The following is a 24,411-nucleotide window of genomic DNA, read 5'->3' on the forward strand; positions in this document are numbered from 1 at the left end:
CAATTTAATTTGTCCAACTAGCTTAGAGGAAATTGAAAATTGCAATAACAAAGTGGATGGATCTCTCCCCCAGATTCCCAGTGCCAAGTCTCCAGCAATCTCATTTTGTAGTTTCTCAGGCTTTTTTTTATTATTTATTCTTGTTATGATTATTACTTTGTAAAAATAAATAAATAATAACAGTCATCTCCCTTTGAGATGTTATTATAATAATGCACATAATACCTGCTCCCCAGTAACAAGAAATACATTAACATCCAACCATTGTACAGGGGACTGGCAAAAGTAAAACAGTTTGTAGCAAGCTAAGGAAATAGCAATATATAAGCTGTTTTGTTGTAAGGAATATAAATCCAAGGGATAGCGCCAAATGGTTGCTCAATAAAATGCAGCACAAGCTACATAGCAACAGTAAACACACAACCGTGTGCAAATATTCAGACCCTTGCCCAATTCTCTTATTTTACTAAATAAGAAATCCTGCACTGGAATTTTATTTGCTTTTTATTCAAAGCACCAAAACACAAAATTAGCTACATTTTAAATTGTTTTTGTTACATTTAAGTCTTAAGGAAAAAAAGACAATATGCACTAAGGATCCCATTTGTGACAACAAAATTTAAGGATAGGGCTGACTACTGTGTTCTAAGCGACAGTTGCCTAATCACAACTGTATCTAATGGTTCAGGCGATTGCTATTAAAATCAGTAGTGGCTAATACCAAGCATTGTGCCAGATTCAATTCAGTGAGAAAAGGGTTTGTCACGTGAAAAGTTATGGATGAGATTCAATTTGAGATGCAATTCAATTCAGAGAAACTTATTTCACAGTTTATCACGTGAAAACTTCATTGAAGTCTATGGCAAAAAACTGGAAATTAATTTAGAGAAAAGTTTTTTCTCCTCCAGGGGATAACCTTTTCTTACTGAATTGAATCTGGCCCGTTAGGCCAGTTGCATAAATCTGAGGGCCTGGGACCTTACACAAAATTATATTTTTGGGCCACCCCACCCGGCACAAAATCACAGGTCACATATGTTTCTGCATGGGTCGGACCCAATATCACGAGTCCCTAGTTACTACCCCTTATGGGCTCATCTTTATAGTTACTCTACTTCATTGTGTCACCCACTGAGATATTAAAATACCCACAATCACTTCATGTGCCATAGCCCTCCTAGAAAAAACTAAACTAAAAAACTAAAACAATTAGTTTAAGGACTTTGACACACAGGGAGGATTCAGACATGTAAATAGCCTAAACACATGGCAACAAATTGCTAAAATCTCCCCCACTAACTTCTATTGACTCTTGAAAACAAATCAGCTAGAGCCCAACAATTGCCCTTTCATGATTCAGACCACAATAAGAATCTGTGATATTTGAAAATGGAGGTCCACAAGCCTCAAATTGTAACAACCTTGGGGGAGGGGCATGAATCTACCTGGAGAATGAGTCCAAATCACTGCACAAAACAATACATATTTTATATTTAGCCCAACAAGCAATTTTTATTGTATTATGAATATGTGCTGAATAAATATAATATAAATGCAGATGCCTATTGTGTGTACAAAGAAAAATGCCTTATAACACAGCCATGCTAAAATGCAGATTTGAATGCTGGTGGTACAACCAAGCCAAATTATTTAGCTAATTGAGGGACTGAGATTGAATTGCACTCATATCTGCCTCTCATATCCACATCCAATGTAGGAATAGCAGTATTCATCTGGTTGTTTATATATTCTGTACTGCTTATGGTGACTCCTGAAACAATATAGCACAATCCAGCTGGTTAACAGCCCTGGGAGAGACCCCTTTAAGATTTTTTTAACAAAAGATGTCATTTTAAATCAAATTTTAAGCGGAATGTAGGCTTTTAGGTAAATAAACAGCCATCTGTAACAAGCAAGAATAACTACAAGGCTCTCAATGAAGCTTGCATTCGAGGCATTCCTTTGGAATGGTGGTATAGTAAGGGATGTGTGGATGCGCATTGGCTTCCCACATGTAACCCATGAGCTTCCTCTTACATTGTGAATACATGTCACACTCACTTGCATGCTTCAGAAGGGGCAAACATTTTTATCTCACAGTGGCTGGTGCAAAAATGGAATCCTTATCAAGGTGCACTGTGGACAACAACATAGGACTTGGGGCACCTTGTCCACTTTAGAAAATCAACCATAAATCTTTTGTTATTTGTGTTTAATCAATTTCTACATATATAACACATTTTCATATATTTAACATTCCCTTATGTAAATCAGGTATCCTTTTAAATGTTTCATTTAAATTTTAAACTAAGGGCTCTTACTCACGAGCGGTTGTAGCTGCGCTCCCCTGCGTTCTGTTTTTCTGCGTTCAGCCGCAGGGGAGTGCAGGAATAGACGCATTACAGTTTTCCAATGGGGCTGAACTCACACAGGCGTGTGTAGGTGCCGAACGCAGGAAAAATGCAGCATGTTGCGTCTCAACCTGCGTTCGGCACCTACACGCGCCTGTGTGAGTACAGCCCCATTGGAAAAAAAGTAATGCGTCTATTCCTGCGCTCCACTGCAGCTGAACGCAGAAAAACAGAACACAAGGGAGCGCAGCTACAACCGCTCGTGAGTAGGAGCCCTTATTATATTTGTCTCTAATACTGCCCAGTAGCAATTCCATCCACTTGCCATATCCCCACAGTAATTAGTGTGACCGACTGATATTCGTCTGGGGATCTATTGGGCAGCTTTGAAAATCCTATTAGGGGAAACTAATTTCACTAACTTTTTTTTAAATCCTATACAGCAGGGATCCCAAACCTTTTGAATCCGTGAGCAACATTCAGAAGTAAAAAGAGTTGGGGAGCAACACAAGCATGAAAAATGTTCTTGGGGTGCCATATAAGCGCTGTGATTGACCATTTCGTAGCCCCTATGTGGATTGTCAACTTACATTGAGGCTCTGTTTTGGCAGTGCACCTGGTTTTTATAAAACCAGAACTTGCCTCCAAGCCTGGAATTCAAAAATAATCACCTGCTTTGAGGCCACCAGGAGCAACATCCAAGGGGTTGGAGAGCAACATGTTGCTCACGAGCTACTGGTTGGGGATCACTGCTATACAGATTAATAAGGTTCTTTATGTGTAATATTCTATGATTTATTTTATGCTTACAGAAAGATAATGGGAAGCTAAACTGAACATAAATAGGGTATATTTGTCCCAGCTATTACTATCTTTATCATTATATGTGTTCTTATATATCAGCACTCATTAAATAAATAGCTGAATACAACATTCTGTTGATGGTGGTGTTGCCAACATATCCTTTTAATTACTAATTACCAATTATCAAAAGTACATTGCATTTTTCATAAATGTCAGTGATGTAAGTAATGATTTGGCAACCCTGGTCCCAGTCTCATAGAATTTAGAATATCGTCTTGGTGCCAAAGTTATAAGTAGATCGATTGCGATAACAATAAGCCTGAATTGTTAATGCCGTTGTTTCCTGTAATACTCTTTGGGTACCTAGTTTAGCAGCCGAGACAATGTAATTATTTTTGATCATTGCTTCTAATGTTTAGAGACTTGCAGAACAGCAGATAGATATCATGGATTTCAATGTAAAAAGCCATAGATTACCCCAATGGTCTCTCTCTTTCCTTATCATGTAGTGTTATGCTGGGGCGATGCACAGACTCTGTAAATACTGCTGTTTTCTGCCTCATAACAACAAACCATAAAACCATATATATATATAATAATAATTTTCATTCAGCTGCAGAGATGCCAAACAGCAACATTATATATCAAGTGCATCTTGGCCATGCCTGTTATGCCTTTGTGAGACCCCTGTTATGACCATACCCCCATTCACATTCCCTGCTCTGCGTGAAACTGCCTATTTTGGAGGACTTTGAGTTCATTAGCAAAGCAACAGCCGGGGCAAAAATATTTGGGTGAAAATCACAAGAAGCAGGTGAAAGACTCCAGGTAACCAGGTACGGGGTGGTTTCATACTGCAGAACTGACATGTCTGAAAGTCGGCAAATATAAAAAGTTGTCAAACACAAAGCCAACATTTTCCCCACATAACGATTGTTTTTAACAACATTTGATAATAATTTCAACGCACACATTGCTCCTGTGCTTTTACCTCATATATAGCCTCTATATAAGAACTGAGCTGAACCTGCCGCATGTGGTGGAAACAGACAAAGTCATGGGGAGAATATGTAATTATATTTGAAGACATGGCCAATATCAGTAATCATAAAAACCCACAAAACAAGCCACTTCCCTCACAATCTCTTTTAACCCCCTGATTGTGGCTCTGATAAAGAACAAGCAAGGTGACTGTTTCAATCAAAGCCATAGGTTTTAGAGGAAAAAGTTGAAATGAGAACTGATTCTGGTTATAAGATCACAGAGGTTTTCTGTGCAGGCTAACAGTTCCAGGGGCAGAGATTTCAAATCAGAGACTGGAAAATTAGGATAATCTTTTAACTGCATTCGGGGGGGGGGGGGGGTGTATGAACATAATTTTCCCATGAACCCATGGTCTTTTTTATTAACATATTTAATTCATGGACGGACCTCATACACAGGCATACTTCATTGAATCTGCATACAAACACAATGGATTGCTCAACGGCAAAAATCACCTAACACAAACAGTAGACTGCTATGAACTCTTTAGCTTTATAAAAATGCATTTTTTGCCGGTTCTATGCTTTCTTACTATGTGGCAACATTTGCTAGCAACCTAATTCTGCACTAAGTGCCCATACCCAGGCGGAGTGGAGACCAATGCTGAATATTGCAGTCAGCTTTGGTTTCTGTTCCATGGGTACAGGCCCTCAGGGAAGCATGAGATCAATTAAGATGTTCATTGTTGTGCTGTGGAATGCATAGAACTGCACCAAAATCCATTTGAGAACTATTGTGGTTACACATTCTAAACTGACTAGGGGGTTGTTTTGCAAAAGTGGAGTAAACTGATGTTGGAGTAGCAAATATTATAGTTAAACTGAATTTAAAATAACGAGTACCTAAATTAAAAGAATCTAAAATTCACAAAATGATCACACACTAAGGGGGTTATTTACTAAACTCCAAATGCAAAAATCACGAAAAATTTGTGATTTTTTTCTTATAAAATCTGACTTTTAAAAAATCATGAATTTTTCGGGAATTTATTAAACCCCAAGGATGGAAAAGTCCGAATCTGAAAATCCGGCATCTCAGACCTGTCAAGGTTGCATATAAGTCAATGGGAAAAGTCCCATTGATTTTTTGATGTGCACTGGGTTTCTGGCAATACCCCGAAGTTTTCAGGTGAAAATTACGAAAAAATAGTGAAAATAGGATGAAAAAAGTCTGAAAATTTCATGAAAATCCGATTTTTTCCTGCAAAGCAAATTTTCGGGAAAATGTAATAATAAATAAGTGTAAAAAACCAGAGCAGATTTGATAGGTTTGTAGCAAAAAATACTGAGATAAATTCGGACTTTGATAATTAACCCCCTTAGCATTCTTACAACAAGGCTTTGGTTTGTTTATGCATTTGAGATGCAGGTTTGAGTGTAGCTAAAAGCATTAGCTAATTGATTTCATTATATTGTGTTCAGAGTGGCGTTTGTTTAGACAGAGCATACTGCATTTTCTTGCACCTGGTGCACGTTCAGAATAGAGGTCTGTATTTGGAACTGACAAAAAATGCACTAATGTGCAAAAAAAAAATAAAAACTGCAATATATGCATTTTTACACATTTTCAATGCTTTTAAAAAGCCCATATACTTATCCAGGTTGTATACACAGAGGTTTTACACACTTTGGAGTTAAATTGTCATTCCAGAATGTCAGAATTTCTCCATACAAATTGGGATTACAATTTACACCAACTGCCATTATCAGCAACATTTTTCTGGCATTATGAGATTCAGAAGAGGTTTACAACTTTTTGAGGAATAGAAAATATATAATTGTGAATTGTTATTTATGATTTTCTGGTGTAATCAAACATTTTACACAAAATGTGTGTTATTGGCCCTTTTGTGAATTCACCCCTAGGTCTGAATAAATGCATCCTGCAAGGGAACTCTAATTGCAATGATCAGTGCCATTCCCTCTCTTTTATCTTTTTATAGGAGATCCAGTTAAAGGGGTAATCTTGTTATTTTAACCTAGTTAAGATTTATTAAGTGTGAACAGTAAATTAATTAGGGGTGTCTAAGTCACAAGGATAGAAAACGACATATATGTGTCATATTCTTAAACTGGTACACACATTGTTTTATCCTCCCTATTTATTAAAGGTGAGTTTTTTTCCACCTCGAATAAACTCACAACTCGAACGTTTGCTTAATTATGAAAAAATCAAAATGTAAAAACTCGACTGAATGCAATCAGGGGGAAAAAACTCGAATACCTCGAGTTTTCGAACACAAATCAGTTGTAAAACATCCGAAAATCATGAAGGCAAAAAACATCTTCAAATGGTTAACGGGACCTCTGCCATTGACTTTTACATGAATTTGACAGGTTTTAGCTGGGGTATTTAGGATTCAAGCTTTCCATGGCCCTGCTTCTTCTCTATCCTGTTTATGAACTCCCCTAAAGTGCAAAAGGCTTCAGCTTAAAATTAGATGAGTACATTATAAATAAATTATATTCACGTATACATGTTTGTTACTATATCTCCAATCCCACTTTGTGAATGAATCATTTTGTTTTAAAATAAGAGATTATAATTAGGTGTCATGATGTCTGGTTTTCAAAAGTATGAGGAAATGCTTCTGAATTTGTTAAATATAGACTCATTTATACATAGAAGTGCAAGTTCAAAGCACTAAAAGGGACAAAAAATTTTTTTTCAATTAGTACAGGTAGCAAGGACACAAGGGAACACTGTAAATATCATCTGCCACTGGTGAAACTAAGGGTAGCAACAGAGGTGGCAGTTTAGGGCACAATGGGATGGTGGGTGCAACTTACAATGGGTGCAACTTACAATGGATTAGTGAGCTAGCAACTGACAGTTTGCAAAGTAAGCAACCATCAGCAGTGGGGTGTGTTTGTGCCTGAGAGACTGGCAAGGGTGCAGATAAGCAAGTGACTGGCGATGGTGGGGGGGTATGCTTGGCATGGCATGGCACTAGGCCTAAGGCACCAATACAATTTGGCCTGGCACTTACTGCCTGTTACTTCAAGGGTTTAGTCAAATGAATCAATAGTGGACGCCGCTATTATGGCCCCAGGAGTTCCAGGGACTACTTCCAATATAGATACACCCCTACTCTGATATCTATTTTTTGCATGGGCAGCTTAAGTCAGTAGGTGTATTACTGGCAACCATCTTTTGCTGTGCTCAATGCTCACTGACCAGCATCTTTCCATTTAGCCCTAGCTTTGAAAAATATGTATGGTAGGTTTCCTTAGGTATTTTTCCACCTTTGTGTGGTCCTTACTAGACTAGTCAGACGCAATCTCCATGTACATGCCATCCCACCTCCTCTGCCTAGGGCTCCCCCAGCAGGGCTATCTGATTCAATTATGCAGGTTGATTAACAAAGACAATGGAAGACACTGGGGCAATTACCATATCAATGGAGCTTATCAATACACACAAATAGGTAGCTAATTACCCCTTGAATCAGGAGCTGGGTGTAAGTAATGCATTTAAATCTGTGTATTTGGTGGGGGATAAACAGAACACTGAAGAGTGATACTGAGACCAGAAATGGGTTAACCCCGCAATCCATTTTATTTCATGTTGGCCATTGCCGCTAACAAGATTCTGTTAGTGAGATTAGTTGCAGAAAGGAATAGGAAGACTCTATGTATGGGCATGCAACCTGAAGCCAAATTTTTTTTTTTTTGGTCGATTATGGGCAGTCATAATGTGTATATGAACAGGTTTATTTTTATACCAGTCTGGCTAATGGGCATCTCTGAGTGCGCCTGGTCTTTTTTGTAGTCCTACACCAGTGGAGAAGCAGAATAAGTGAATAGGCAGGATATGGGCATATAGTACGCAGAGAAGTCTCTGCATACTACTGTGTATTACATGAGCTCTGCAGTACAACACACAGAAAATTGGAGTAACACGTGAGACATTAAACTGCAGAGAAATGTATAGACAGCATATCTAATTTTCAGGAGTGTTTTAGTCACCTAAAGGATATACGATACTAGAAGTACTAGTAGTATTAATAACTGTAATATTGTATTTTCTCACTTGCTAAAAAGTATCTGTCAGTACATTTGCTTCAGGCAGTAAATTCAACAACTTTACTCTTAATTTATTTTTTAGCCTTAACCATTTAACTTTCTTCTAATCAGAAGTGATTCCATTATGTTGAATATAAAGAGAGCCCCTTACAGTATATATTTATATATTAATCAAATGAAAATACACTAAGGGGGTGGGAGGTAAGATTACGTGCAGCATGCTCCATGGTGGGATACAAATTCTGGGGGGGGGGTCGCAGTCCCGCTGGCCCCCTGGTTCCAAGGCTTATAATTAAATCCCCCCTAAGGCTAATGGCACGCACATGTACTGTAGCTTTTCTCCTCTCTTGGAAAAATGACAACAGAGACATTGACTGTATCTGTATCCACACGGGGTGGATTTTGGGCTGGATTTTGGCAAAACTCCACTGCATAGATCAAGACAAGGCCATACCAGTGGTTTGCAAAGGGGTAAAAATACCCTTTCTTCCATAAATTTATACTCCTTATAGCATAGCACAAAACCTTGCTGCCCATTACTGCTGCTTATTGACATTGCAAACTACAGCTCATTCATTTTCCAGAAGTACCACTGGTCCTTCTACACTGAGATAATGAAGCACAGAGTGTTCTGTCACCCACACAAAATCACAAATGTGATGAATGGCCCCCTCATCCCATTCCAGCTCTGAAAAGTAAAGCGTTGGGGGGACCGCAACATTTTGGCTACTCCAAGGTGGCAGAGGACCCTGAAATGCCCTTATCCATTTGCCATTACCTTTATGGACTCAAATATGTAGATGCCACAATATGATCTAGATATACAGTAATTCTTTTAAAGATGGCCTTTCATACCTACACCCTCATTAGGTATTCCAAGTACCAAAACAACATCCCAGTACATTTTTCTCACTTCTCTATATTAACTTAATATCTGTATAACATTGAATTGCAATCTGGAATGAGCATAGACACCTTCTCTCATCTATTTTACCCTGTATTCTTGCATATTTGTTGGGGGGCCCCAGAGGTAAAGCTTTACTAATAGGCCAGAATCACAAATATGAAAAACCAGATTTTCAGCTGATGTGATTTCCCATCTGTCTGGCAAGTCTAAATCTGAATGAACCTGATCACACAGGAATCAGAAAGGTGATCAGTTTGTGCAGCAGCCAGTTTTTACCTATACATTTGACAAAGGGCTATGTAGGGCTCAAAATGTATAGTGTGACAATAAATACATTAGATCTGCTGTTTTAGCCTCTTTGTTCCCTAATATTTTAAATGTTTATCCATGTACTGACACCTTTATGCCAATGTCCCATGAGGAGTCTCTTAACTTGACTTGTCTCTTAACTGACCATCCCTCTAAGGATCTCAAAAATCCAAGTACAAGTACTTATCAGGCAATTCACATGTGTTTTGATTTATTGGGCGCTTTTTCCTCTATGCTACTGCTTGATGTGTCTTTCTGTACTGAATAGAACATCTTCTTATGCCCTGGCCTCAAAATTGAAAACAGGTAATCTGCTGCCCTCCAAAGGTGGAATTCAAATCTTCAATTGCAATTGTCATTATCTCCAGGATGTATGTGACCTACAATGTGTGTGTGCACATTTGTGCTATTGTAATGTGCTTCCTTTAGAAAAAAAAAAGTCTTGACTCGAGTATCCTTTTCCAACTTTAACCCAAACAATGAAGACACATTCATTCGCTTCAGTAACACTGATTCTAGATAGACGGACAGAGAAACAGACAGAAATGATTCACAGAGAAACAGATAGATAGAATCAGATGGACAGTTACTGTGGTTACTTTGGGAATAAGTGGTCCTTTACAAATACCAATTCATACTAAGGGCAAATAAAAATATTAAAATATTAAAATATTAAAACAGCATACAACAATAATACAATATAGTATTAGAGAATAGATAGATAAAGAGACTGGAAAATGCAGTTACAGACAGGAACAAGTACAACAGTCCTATATTACAGTGCTTGAAATGTAAACCAATGGAGGTTCCCCGTAGCTGGGAATGGCAGAATGGCAGTTGGTATAGGTTTTAAGAGGGCTGTGTATGCTATAATTTGCCCTATTGTGTAGTTATTAGTTGGAAAGTCCTCAAGGAAACACTTGTAGTCATTAAAAAGTGTGTTCAACTCCCCAAGCTGATGCCGTGCTGGCCAGTATCAGGGTATTTCCATCTGACAAAGAATGTATTATAGGAAAAAACTGGAGAAAATCCCTTCAAGAATGATGGCTAATCCTAAAAGTGATAGGGGAACAATAAGCCATGATGTAAAAACCCAAGCACTGAATCCTGGAGTAAGCAGCTAACTGCATTTATTTAAGTCACAATATTGTCTCTGCTTATTTACTGCATGTGAGCCACAGAGGAAAGTTTGAGAGAGATAGAGGAGAAAGGAGGAAGAGGGAGAAGACAAGAAAAAGATTAAAAAAGGGGTAATTGTTGCTAATTTACAAAGATAAGTGCTAAATTGAAGCAGTGCAGTTGCCCATAGCAGCCGATACCAGATCTTTGTTTTCATTTGCTTACTGATCAAAACTGATTGCTGATTGGTTGCTGCATCTGTGTGTAAATGAGCCCTAAGGTCTCTAGACATATTCCCATATGCTATTTCTGCTCTGGCACAGACACCATATCAGCCTATTATGCCTACTATGGCATACCTACAGTGTCTTACCAGGGACTGCAATGCACACTACTATTTTAGGCACATATTACCCCCACAATGTCTTTTATCTTGGTTACATCTCTGCACTGCTACAAATAGCATCTCAAACTCCTATTCTCCTTATCCCACAGGGATAACGATAGACACTGTTACGATAGACACCATGGCGTAAATTTATCAAAGAGTGAAGTTCCGCCACTAAAGTGAAATTCCGCAGCTCTCAATTCATTTCTATGGGATTTTGAAAGGCGTATTTATCAATGTGAGAAAGTGAAAGTTCACCCGTTGATAAATAGGCCTATAAAAATCCCATAGAAATGAATGGAGAGTGGCGGAATTTCACTCTAGTGGTGGAACTTCACTATTAACTTCACTCTTTGATAAATATACCCCCATATCTCCCTACTATACCTGCTATCCCACAGCCACAGTCACGACAGCTATTATGTCCACTAGCTACAGGCCTCATATACTTCAATGCTTGCTACCCTATAGGCATTGTCCTTTCTCAGAAGACATTATCCCCACTATAGGCCCCATGCTACCGTACCTGCTTAACTACTGTCTCTGAAAATATTGAGTCCACTATAAGATTTGCACAATCAAAAGATCCATTTGTGAGGCATTTATGAGCATTCCAGCCCTGCTGATAATTACAAATGTCAATTGGTGCTCTGAGGAGCACAAAGCAGTTCTCTGCTTGTAGATCCATAAGGACAGCTCTGTACAGTCAGTATTTCTGAGTTACAGCTTCTTTCTATTCCTCAAGGGGAAACTAAAGTCACAAGCAGAATCGTGTCTGTTTATTGTTGTTTGTTGTCACTTATTTATAACTTCATACTTTGTATTTTGTAACTCCTCTCAGACAAAACATGAAAGATTACCCAACTGAAGGTCTGGACTTATGTACATTTCAGCATATATTAGATGATCCACTTAGCCCCGGATGGGAACAAGCAGGGACTGCCACACCACAAACTGTGATTAATGATTCCATACCACTGATTCACTGTGTTGTTTTGCTCAAAGCAATATTTCATCTGATTGGAGAGTAAAGAGTTCTCTCTGTATATTTGTGTTTCGAAATAGTTAATATTTTGTGTTAGGGTTCCTGGACTATGATGTGCGGAGGAAAAGAACATAAAAGCAGCCTGGAGCAGCACTTATACAGAAGTTGCTGGATCAGGTTGTGATTTTCTTGATTATTCCGATATCTGGTTCCCAAACTTTATGTCCTTAGATAAAGTAAAGTTGCAATACCAAAGTAAATATATTAGGGAACAGATACGCCAGTGCAGGAACTGTGCTGCTACATTGTTTTATTTTAACACAACATGTTTCGAGCTGTGGGCTCTTTGTCAAGTGTTACAATACAAATCAATCACACAGAAATATTTCCCCACCCCCTTCACATAATAGGGGAATTCAAAATGAGTGGGAGGCAACTGCTGTGGGGATTCCTTTACAGCCTAGCCTCTTAAATGTTCCAATTAGTGTAGTTCAAGGCAAAGTTCATTTCACATTCAAAGTCTAATTTGTGGATTTTTTTAGAAATTGAATTACATGAAGTAGCTGTCCAATAAAATAATGCTTAGTGAGTTACTAGTCACGGCTGAAACTCACACATCATAAATAATAATAATGTACCCCCTGTTGTAAAAAGCAGCATATTAGAAGTCACCTTGGAATTTCATGATATATTAAAAGCACCCAGCCTGCACAAACATGTCTGGTTACTGCACTGAAGCAAGGTTGCATAATATTGACCTCTGGGGTGGTATAGTCAGTAGTTCTCTATTACAGCATGCGAACAGTGTTCATTTTATTGTTGATCCTTTTTAAAATCATTTAGCGTTTTGTGTTTGGCTGCTCTTTTGGCTCCAAATTCTGTGGGCCTCCTGGTGTATGTAAAATGGTGTTCAAATACTGGGCAGGAAGGAGAAGCATCTACTTTGTTTATGGTTATATTGCTCACCCTTAGCTCGTCAATGCTCCTTAGACCTCAGATAATATTTCATGGTGCAACACAGCCTTAGATCTGGGATCATTTTTGACAAGTGCCTGGAGATTTACTTGACCTGCCCCTTTGTTAATAGAGTCATGTAGATCAGTACATCTAGATTATTTCCCCTTCCCTTAGTACAATGGATGCAAAATATCCGTCCGTGGGAACATCAGAGTATAAAAGCTGGTGCTTCCAGCAGAATCTCTTTTTGGAATATCTGAAATGCCATTGGAAACGTTTCCCAAAATAACCAGTACGCTTACGATTGATCTAAGTACTTGTACGGAATTGTATGAAAAACTTGGAGTGCCAGCTTATCCTATGAAAATTAGGCAGTTAAAAAGATATGCTGGGCAGCTAATAAATAAAGAAGCAGGATGTAGAAATGGGACAGTGCAATTCTCTATGCAGGTATGCATCTATATAATTTAACAGCAAGTTAGCCAGGTAGAAATGCATGCTGATATTTTGTTCCTAGCAGAGACTGACCTAGATAGGATGCTATGTATCTCACTTGAACTACTTGCAGTTCTAGGGCAAAGCGTAGCTTCTGGCACCACCTTGTGGTAAATGTTATGTATGACAGCAAAGCCATGTAATCCAGGGAATGGATAACACTTGAAAGCCCTGCATTGTTTTTCAAAATTATTCATAGTTTTACTTCTTTTCTGCTAAAGTAATAGCCTGGTTAAATACTTACATTAGGATGATCATGTACATCTATCTGAAAGTCATGCCTACATGCACAAACAAAAGCTTGAATGGTTTTTCATTCTGTACATTAACCAAATATTTCTAACTCATTCACTGCAAATTATTAGGCTGTGCTGTCACTTATTGTAGGTTCTTTCCTAACAACCTATTGGGCGTTTTTGGAGGCTTAGTGGCTAAGTTTGCCACCCATCCCATGGAGAAGCAAACTTTCCTCTTCTCTATTAATAACGTTGGCATCATTTCTACCTGCCAGGCGTTAACGCTATTATGCTGGATATCTGCCAAGAAAAACTGTACTCAATCACTTTAGCAGCCTTATCTCAGATATTTCATTGTTTGGATAGGGTCACCAATTAGGTCTCAGAAAGAATCATTTTGATTGGTCGCATGCAGGCTTCCTAGATATTTCTCTAGTGACAAGCTAGTGTTGCTAGGGAACTAGACAGCATGTATGAGTAAGTATGTACAGTTGCCACACTACTAGTGGTTTCCCTAGGGTTCAGTAAACATCAATGTTTTGATTTGAATACTCCATTTAAATTAATCCTTAGAATTTTTTTTTTTCTTTTTACAAAGTTAGTTTTGCTTTAAGGCTATGGTTGGATATGTATAAAATCAAGAAATTCTTGCACATTTTATTTAAAGCAATCATTCAATGCATTAAGGGTTGCCACCTTTTCTGCAAAAAAATACCAGCCTTTCTATATAATTTATCTTTTTTCCCTATTAATAACATTGGGATCAGCCATCATTTTTACCGGCAAGGCCAGTAAAATACCGGCCAGGTAGCGACCCTAAATTGAAGACATTTTCTTTTCTACGTGCATTTGCTTTTTAGATGGGGTCAGTGACCCCCCACTTGATAGCTGGAAAGAGTCAGTAGAAAAAGGCAAAAAAAAAAAATAACTATAAAAAAAATAAATGAAGACCAACTGTAAAGTTGCTTAGAATTGCCCATTCTATAACATATTAAAAGTTAACTTAAAGGTGAACAACCCCTTTAAAAACAGGTGCAAAGGAGCCTTTATAAATAAAGTATACATGCAAGAGAAACGTCACATTACTTAACATACTTGTGACATGCCTGCATTTTTCTATGTCCCATCACAAAGATTACAGGCTTGTTTGTAACAGCATTGCAGAATCAATTTGTTATGCTAGTAAAGGGGAAATGGATTAAAATATAGTGTTCACTTGTGCCTGAAAGCAAGTGCAATATGTAGGTTCTGAAAATCCTTTCTGAAAGAAGAACATCAAGCCCTCCCCATGCACTGCTTTTACAATATTGCATACAGTTTTCAAACATTCGTTTGAAGAGGCTTTATTTTACACTTTAGACCCAGACAGCTGCTATTGCAGTGGCACCATTTGACCAAACAGGTGCAGCTTTGGTAAAGAAAGCAATGAATGGAATGTTAAATGACTTCTTATGATGCATGCGTTAAACAATAGTTAAAAAGGTCAATTCTGTATTTAGAAACAAACGTACCTCTCACTACAAAATAAAAAATCAGTGAATTGTTGAATGCTTATATTACAATGAGAAGGTAGTCCTACATTATACTTGTGCTCTGTGTAGATTTGATATACTCTCTTTGTTCATGTTCTAGCTGTGCCCTATATTTCAATAGCTCTGTTCTTGTCTTACCACTGACTTCCCCCTGCTGTTGTTTCTAGGCCTATAGCTACCACTGGATTCCATCAGACTTGGTGAAAAACCTCCACCCAGGAGCCTAGACGTGGCATTACGACTATCTTCAAAGATGGAGGAGGACTATCTTCCTGTTTGACCTGCTGTTGGAGTCAGCTGTTTATCTGCCCCTTAATGGTTGAACAGAATCGATATACATGTGGAAATACACCTTATGGCTAGATTGCCCTTTTCTATTGCCCCAAATCAAATATCTTCTATATTACCCATGCATTGGTTTCATTTTGTTTGTTTTTCAGTGCTAGAAGTATCTGGCAGTCCATAAGCAAAGAAATATTTATCCCAAGACAGAGAAACACTATTAGGAGCCAAAGATCTTTATTAAAAAGCAACCAATTTCAAAGGTAAGCATAAAGAAGTCGAATCACTTTCTTCATCCTAACATTCCACGCAGTGACATCAGGGAGGAGCCATACCCAGTGAGCATTTCAGCCTTTCCCATCATTCGGCATTCGGTTAAGATAAAGGAAGCAAAAGTCTCCTCCACCTTGAGGAAATAATACAAACATAAATTGTTATGGCTAGCTGTGGAACAGACCTAATAGAGCAATGAAACACTATAATCTTGCTTACCTATGCAATCATTTGCAGAACATGCCAAAGAACAACCCCTCACTGTTTGAGGGCAGCTTCAATAGCCAGTATGATTTTCTGCAGCTTGGTGTCGTTATCCACATAGCCATCCCCATTCTGTAGGACAAACATTTCAGAAGAAGTTCATGTGACTCCAAACTTTAAGATCTCAGTAATAAAACTTATCAAAGTTGTTTGTGGTTTGATAAAATTTACACAATGAAAAGTAAACAGACTTGACACAAGCTGCTGGACGGGAAATGCTTTTTCTTCCTCCAGAACAGAGGCCCGCAGGCCAGATGTGACCTTTAAAAGGATTTTTCTTGCCCACCCACTTTGCTCAAAAGGCTTCACAGACTTCACTGTATGGTATAATTTTAATTGAATCTGGCTTTGGAATATGGGAAATAACCATCCTACTACATGTAATAAGTCAGACACACTGTGCCTAGAAGATGTGTATTCCAGTTTTATAAAAAATAATGCTACCTAAAGGCAAAAAGCCAAGGAGAGGCTCCTGACTTTTGAGAAATCACTAAATCAACCGAACCAATGGGAATCAGCCTAGATGCTTCCGTTTTGATCTATAAAATATCTGCCTCATAAGCCTTGCATTTATAATTTGTTTTAAAAGACAACTTAAGTCCCAAAACAGTGCCTTTTATTATTTTTTTTTTTACTGATAATAGGATAGGGCTATTGGGTTGTTTCCCCATATATAGCAACCCTGTCAGCTTATTACCAAGCCTCTTATTTTATGTACATCTGGATTAGTGTATCCTGGGGGCAGATAGTGAAGCAAAGACTTTAGTCTCACCAGTGAATTTACGGGTAAGTAGATGGATGGACTCCATAATAATCACAAAACCACAGTTACATTAGTGGACTTAATCCCCAGATAACTATAATCAATTAGAATGCAATACAAAAAGTAAAGTAAAAGAAATATAAAGTTTTATTGGTTAGTTTCACACATTACCAGCATAGTTAAAACACCATAGACAAAGTATTTTTGTAAGTACGATTTCCTTGCAGATAGGACTATTAACTTACATAGGACTGTTGTCGTTGGAAAGGGGCACGGATATCCTATGCTTTTATAACAATCAATATTAGTTGCCCTTTAAAAGGACATGCTTCCATCAGAGACATTATTAATGAAAGGAACATCCCAGTAGCACTAGCAATATTGACCGACATCCTCCCACCTTTCCCTTTAACATAGCTCATGAAGGTCAACAGCACTAGAAAGGCTTGGGTTACTTAGTTTAAAATGCAGACTCTTACTCGTTGTTCTTGGAAGACAAAATAACCTCTCCAACGGAACGAAGATCAATACACCTGGCAGATTGCATTGCAGTCACATGCTACACAGCATTGAACAAATGTTCTCACCAAGTAATAAAGAGAAATGCATTCTTTCACAGGGCTAGCTTACAGAGTGTTATCAGATCAGCAATGCATTACTAGTATGAACTGATCCAAACAGGCATACAGTGTCCATTTGTCTGAAGATTTTACTCTCTTAAAAATAAAGAAATATTAAATTGCTTCTAAGTGCTTCTCTGACCCGAGATTGTTAGGGCGAAGACACACAGAGCTACTAGTAGCGGCTACAAAATGCCCCGCCATAGACAATACTGAGAATTGCTTCTGAGAAAACACATGTAGTTTCTAAGCAAATCACTGTTGTCTATTTTGTAGCTGCTACTAGCAGTTGTGTGTCTTCACCCGTAGAGATCCCTTTTCAAAGTCATTGTTGAAAAGCTACCAGTATCCCCATACAGAATTGCCAGTCAACCTGTCATCTATTTACACACCCCTCAGACAACTACCCAGAAAACAAACATATTTAAAAGACTCCACAATGAAAAGAACAACGAGGCCAGTCTTAATTCCAGAATTGAAATAAAACTGCTCTCTCAACCCTAACCCAAGAGGTTATATAAAAAGATTGACCAGGCCTGTGAATAAACCCTGGCTTGCTGAGGAACTCTCCACCAGATGGCATTAGTACACTGCTAACAGACTCAGCTGCTGGTCATTTACCAACAGAATCAGAATACTGAGGTCATCTGAATCATAGGAAATAACTGAATTGATATACCCACATATGAATATGTTCACGTACATTAGTAAGGCAGGGTTGGACTACTTAGAAAGAGATGTGTTATATATAAATAAATAATGTCATTACTATACTCTGGCCAAGACTTGCTTATTCCCCCAGAGGACCACGGCTGGTGCTGCCAGCCGCTGCACTATTAGATCTATCAGCGACATAATCTACAAAAGATTCTGTTATATATCAGCAAATAGTACTCCCATTACACTTGGATGACCACAGTTACTATTGTATTTATTGAAGAGCAGCCATAGAACATCTACATCAGAACACTCAGTCACTTATTACCTTTTTTGAGTGCACCAGCTTCCCATTTATGCTCACTTCAAACCAACCAGTCATTCTTTGGGTTCCTTCGCCATTCTCCATAGGGGGAAAAAAAAAAAAAGTTGAATAGTTTTATATGGATTATTTCATCTCATTCTCAGGTATTAATATTTGCTGAATTAATGTCTTAATGTGATTCATTAAAAGAAAAATATTCCTGGTTTTTGTCATGATCGCAGTTGGGCTTATCTAGAAAAGGCGCATAAACATGCCAAACTGCTTCTACTGGTTGAATGGAAACCATGGCAACACGGGCACACAATTTTATTTTTCATAATGTACTGTTGCCCTGCTGTGGTAAAACTGGTGGGTTCGCTTCAGAAACACGATTATAGTTAGATAGTAGTATAGAAACCAGCTGCTATGTAGCCAACTATTCAGTAGAGAAAAGGTTCAGTTACATAGCAGATAAGTTCCATAATACAATGGTGTTCTACAGAGCGGATATGTTATCTGCTATTTAATCTGTGTCATTTAGCCCTGTATCAATTGTATCTCCATTGCTAAACAGCAGCTTGTATATATAAAATGCTAGTACTGTTTCAGAAGCAAACAGAACAGTTTTACCAGTGCAGGGCAACAGTCACTTTACTTTAAAACACTTTCATTATTTGGTGTTGCTGTACCTTTAAACAGCCTACGAATAGATGAGGAGCTAAAGCTCTCTCCAGGGACCTAAAAGCCAAAGAGATTAGTTGGCTGCTTCACGTTATCAATAAGCTCATCTGGAACACACAAAGTGACTGCCCAACATACTGGTTGCTTATGTGCCACGGTCATATGTATCTACTACCTTTTCACTACAGCAAGCACAAGCTAGAAGTGTTATATCAGGCAATGAAAGACTACAACTTGTACCAGGTCTTGTAATGAATACAGCCTATCTGCATATTCTTATGGGCTTGTCACTGCTGTGAAACAATCACTCCGATTTAAGCTGGCCATAGATGCACAGATCTGATCGTACGAATTGAGGATTCGTACAATTTTCGGACTGTGTGTGGAGAGTCCCGACATTTTTCGTCCGGCGATCGTTTTTTCGATCGGACAGGTTAAAAGATTTGTCGGCTGCCGATAATATCTCTGCATGTATTGCCGATCGTACGATTTTCAGAGGGAGACTGTCACTAGCTTTGGTCGGACATAACTTTCATACGATTGCCGTCAGGGGCAGAACATCAGCTGATCTGTTCTTTAACTACTTTATTTGATCTGAATGGTTAGTGGCAGGTCGGGAGATGGGAAAGTCCGATCGTACGATGATTCGTAAGATCAGATCTTTGCGTCTATGGCCAGCTTTAAAGTCACTTCATATCAACTCAGGTCTGCTGCAATTTTTAGACTATAGAACAAATAACAGATAAGATGTGAGGCATCTGAATTAGGATAGGCCAGATGATTTACATTCTCCAAAGGATAAAAACAGTGTAAGCCCCTGTATACCAATGATATGGGGTAATAACAAATGTAGAATAAGAGAAGCTTATTTAAAGGGGTTGTTCATCTTATGATGTCAAGAGTTATTCTGAGACAATTTGCAATTGGTTTTTATTTTTTACAATTTTTGGTTTTGGAGTTATTCAGCAAGCATTCAGGGATTTAAATAAGAGACTAGAATAGGAGAGGGCCTGAATAGAAAGAGATATAATTACAAATAGCAATAACTATAAATGTGTAGCTTTACAGAGCATTTGTTTTTAGATAGATATTTGAAAGCTGGAAAGACTCAGAAGGCACATAATTAAAAAGACATAAAAATTAATTAATGAATGATTTAAAAGTTGCTTAGAGCTGACCATTCAATGACATACTAAAAGTTAACTAAAAGGAGAATCACCCCTTTAAGAATGTGATGTATTGGCTATTTTCTGTCCATATTTGTAGTTAGATCTTGGCAAGCATGCTAAGATGCGTTAGAACTAAATTTTCAAAAAACTGCATGTTTGTAATAAAAGGGATTCTTTTTCTACATCCATTTCCACTCCCATCTTCACGAACATCTCCTCCTTCTGTGCTGCCAGTCCCAAACAACTTATTCCAGGCCTCTGAAGTTGGTGTGTTTAAGGACAGCACTGGCAAAATCTATTATTTCAGGGTAATAGAGAATGTTATACTTACAATTTTCAGCTTGCCTGGGAACCGTTGATCCAGTTCATTCTTCAGCCGCCGAAACTACAAAAGATTGGAAACCAACATTACCACAGAGTTAAACATAAACAATCTTTAAAACTGCGACCAACTAAAACAGTTTCAGATTTACTCTGTTCGAAGGAGAGACATGAAGATACTTCAAATTACTAGGGGTGGGGGTAGTAGTACTAGCTGTTAAGACTACGGTCACACTGGGCTGATTCTCAGTCTGTGTTTGAAAAGTCCATCTCCACCACAGCAGGAATAACCCACTGAATTTGCGCTCTGCCTGTACAAAATGACAGCAATAACTAACAAGTCAAAAATATATCACATTACTGTTGATTTCAAAGAGTCTAACTTCTAATGCCAGGGCATGACTGGAATCCTATGCACAGTTCTCAATCAGTATTATGAATTGTCCAACTAAGTTACTGGTTTTCCCAAGGGGAACTTACCCTAAAGGTGGCCATAGACATATTTTTCAACCAATTATTGTGCGATTTGACAAATTTGGCAAATTATCATGCGGTTAGTGGGCGCCAAGAGATTTTTGTCTGACATTGGTCAGAAACCCGATTAGTCAGGTTAAAAATATTTTTATGGGTTACAGTGAAATGTCTGCATTGTCCAATTGTTTGCAGGGCCAATCAGGCAGCTAACCCAGTTTCCTAGCTTCAACTAGATAATATTGCTTGAAAAGATCATTTTTGTTGATGGACAAATCATAAGTCAAGTCCTACAATAACAAAACAATATTTTAAAAATATTAACATCTATGGTCCCCCTTTTTCCCTTGGTCACATAGGATGAGAGAAGAACTCCAATATACTTTTCAGGCTGGGGTTAGATATGGAGTGAACCCATTTCTTATGAAATCTTGTTACAACAAAGGTAGAGCTTTTTTGACTGACAGCTACGTAATTAACTGCTGGCGGTAAAAAAAAAAAAGACAAAAATTAAACTCACCTTGGACAAGTACCCTCAGGCACCACTGTGACAGAAAGGGGAAAAGATGGACAAGAGTTACATACTTAAAAAAAAATGGATTAATAGGAGGATGTACTAGGATGAATACAGGAACGTTCAAAGTATATTTTCAGAAAACAATAATTGTGCAGCAGGGTTGGCAGGTGCCCTCTCGTGCTGCTTCAAGTCTTCTTCACCACAAGAGCAAGTGCAGTTAAATGGGTTGTACACCATTGAGTTAACTTTTAATATGAGGTAGAGATTAATATTCTGAGATAATGTGCAATTTCATGTTATTATTTGTGGTCTTTAGTTATTTAGCAGCTCTCCAGTTTGAAATGACAGCAATCTGGTTGCTAGGGTCCAAATTACCCTAGCAACCATGCAGTGAATTGAAGAAGAGACTGAAATATGAATAAGGGACATCGGAAAAGAAAGATGAATAATAAAAAGTAGCAATAACATTGCATTTGTAGCCTCATAGAGCATTTTTTTTAGATGGGGCCAGTGACCCCCATCTGAAAGATTAAAAGAATCAGAAGACAAAAGGTAAATAATTTAAAAAAACTATGAGGAATAGAAAATCAAGGCCAATAGAAAGGTTTCTTGGAATTAGCCATTCTATTACATACTAAAAGTTAAAGTAGAGCTTAACACATAGCATGCACAGTTGATACATAATAATGGTACATAATAATAAAAGGACTCCAAATGTGCACAAAACAAAGCAAAAACAGGCAACCTAAATGGACATACACTGTTTTAAAACATACATACATACATACATACATACATACATACATACATACATACATACATACATACATACATACATACATACATACATACATACATACATACATACATACATACATACGCGCTCAGGCTGTGATTTAGTATGTTGGTTAAACATGGTCTCACACACACAATCACCTGCCCCACAATCACCTAATCCTCCATCCGTCTAATAATGCCCCAGCTTACCAGTATACAATATTAATTTCCAACATAGCGCCGCCAGGCATAACAGATCCTTCCGCTTAGCCTACACTGGAGCCTCGCTCTGGATACAGTTACTTGTTTACTGACCCCGCGCACTTTTCTTACTTCCTGGCTGGAATATACCAATGATGGAGGGGAGATCGCTGCCCTATCAAAAAATCAGTCAAATATATAGGTGGTGTAAATCATTTGAATGAACTATTTTATTTTTGTATGCGGCAAGTAGCAGGTAACGTGCTGTATATTTTGCTTCTATCCACTCACGATTGCATTGATCCCCCCCCCTCCGTTAGCTGATTGAGCGCGACCGAACACAACGAGAGCCTATAGGCAGCGTGATGTCATTTAGAAGTAAAAATAGAGTGGGCGTAAGAGCTACCGAATAATGTTTAAAGACATAACGCGGTTTTTATTTTTTATAAAAACTGATTTGGGGAAATTTGGCTATTAGGGCTACTCTGATTGATTTTAATACAAATACAGGGCAGCCCAACAACTTGCATTTATTAGACGTGCTCCTGATCAGAACTTCAATAAATTGCCAGCCTGGGCATGCTCATAACTATTTTGCTTAGTTAACTTCTGCTTTTTATTCATTTGCCTTTCTGATTCTTGTCATCTCTCTGTTTCGTTAATTTGTCGACTTCAACTCACCCTCTTTGTTCCTCCCATCTCCATCTGCTGTCTAGTCTGTCTTATTCATTTTCCAATGGTTTTCTTTTTTATGCCATACTGTTTAACACTGAGAGGCCAAACATAAGGCCTCAATTTTCTTATGCATTTTCAAGCACTTTACTACTTAAAGCAAAGGACACCTAACTAACAGACCACCCCTCTTGTTGCCGCCCCCCCCCCGCTGGCCCCTAATTTTACTGTAAAAAGGTGACATCCTTAATTGTACCTTATATGTGCCATTAGGATCCAGAACAATTTAATTTGGGTAAATTGTTATTGGTTATCTGCAACAAGATTTACAAGTATTGGTTGTATAGTTTCAACCTGAATCTCACTGCTGCACAAACAATACATTAATCAATGTGGCAGTTGTTAGGGATAGGGTTGCCACCTGGCCGGTATTTTACTGGCCTGGCCGATAAAAATGATGGTTGATCCCAATGTTATTAAAAAGATAAATAAATTGGGAAGGCCGGTATTTTTTTCGAGAAAAGGTTGCAACCCTAGTTGGGGAGGATAGTGTGACTTACAGTGTGATGAGGCTGCTTTACCTTTTCCCAGTATCACCCTTAAATCAGTGTCCCCAACCTCTTTTACCCTTGAGCCACATTCAAATATAAATAGTTGGAGAGCAACACAATTATAAAACATGTTTCTGGAGGGTACCAAATAGAGCTGCAATTTTTAGCCCCTATGTAAACTGGCAGTCTACATGAGGCTCTCTTTGGCAGAACACCTGGTTAATACACAACCAAAACCTGCCTCCAAATCAGGAATTCAACCTGCATTTAGGCCACTGGGAGCAACATCCAAGGCAGCGCCGTTTCTGTATGCATTGCCGCCTGAGGCGGCTCCAGTAATGCCGCCCCCCCAGCCCGATTCGATTTCCGGGGGGAGGCAGCAACGCTAGTGCGGAGAGCGCAATTGCGCTCTCTCGCCCTAGTAAAGCCGAATTTCCGGTTCAAAAACCGGAAATTCGGCTCTTAAAGGCACCAGGAGCGGCTTTTTGCCGCCCCTGGAAACCTAGCTGGCGATGCCGCCTGAGGCGAGCGCCTCAGCTCGCCTCATTGGCGGATCGCCCCTGATCCAAGGGATTGGTGAGCAACATGTTGCTCCCAAGCCACTGGTTAGAGACCATTGCCTTAGGTACTAATAAGGTTAGCCAAATCTTAGGAAGCTTTTATTCCTAGGTTATCAGATTGTATAAGTAAAATCTGGGGACGCATATTTAGGTGAAACATTTTCTTAGGCCAAGCA

The 24,411-nt window shown here is 38.5% G+C and overlaps 1 protein-coding gene and 1 long non-coding RNA gene across 2 annotated transcripts in view; one reads left to right on the forward strand and one right to left on the reverse strand.

Annotated features, from left to right (window-relative positions):
- Window positions 1–17,476, forward strand: part of LOC121397064 — a 31,619-nt gene extending 14,143 nt beyond the window's left edge. Inside the window, exon 2 of the long non-coding RNA XR_005963402.1 lies at window positions 15,320–17,476. This is a non-coding gene — a long non-coding RNA (uncharacterized LOC121397064). The remainder of the gene's footprint in view (window positions 1–15,319) is intronic.
- On the reverse strand, window positions 15,653–22,719 carry selenow1.L (selenoprotein W1 L homeolog). Its single transcript, NM_001351454.1, has 6 exons — window positions 22,462–22,719; window positions 21,478–21,502; window positions 20,497–20,550; window positions 18,340–18,414; window positions 15,927–16,043; window positions 15,653–15,840 (listed from the first exon to the last, which is right to left on the reverse strand). Exons 1-5 carry the CDS (start codon window positions 22,485–22,487, stop codon window positions 15,966–15,968), a joined length of 258 nt encoding a protein of 85 aa, NP_001338383.1. The 5' UTR covers window positions 22,488–22,719; the 3' UTR covers window positions 15,653–15,840; window positions 15,927–15,965.
- Window positions 22,720–24,411: the final 1,692 nt, after the last annotated feature.

Source organism: Xenopus laevis, chromosome 8L (assembly GCF_017654675.1).
Source record: "Xenopus laevis strain J_2021 chromosome 8L, Xenopus_laevis_v10.1, whole genome shotgun sequence".
Lineage (NCBI taxonomy): Eukaryota > Metazoa > Chordata > Amphibia > Anura > Pipidae > Xenopus > Xenopus laevis.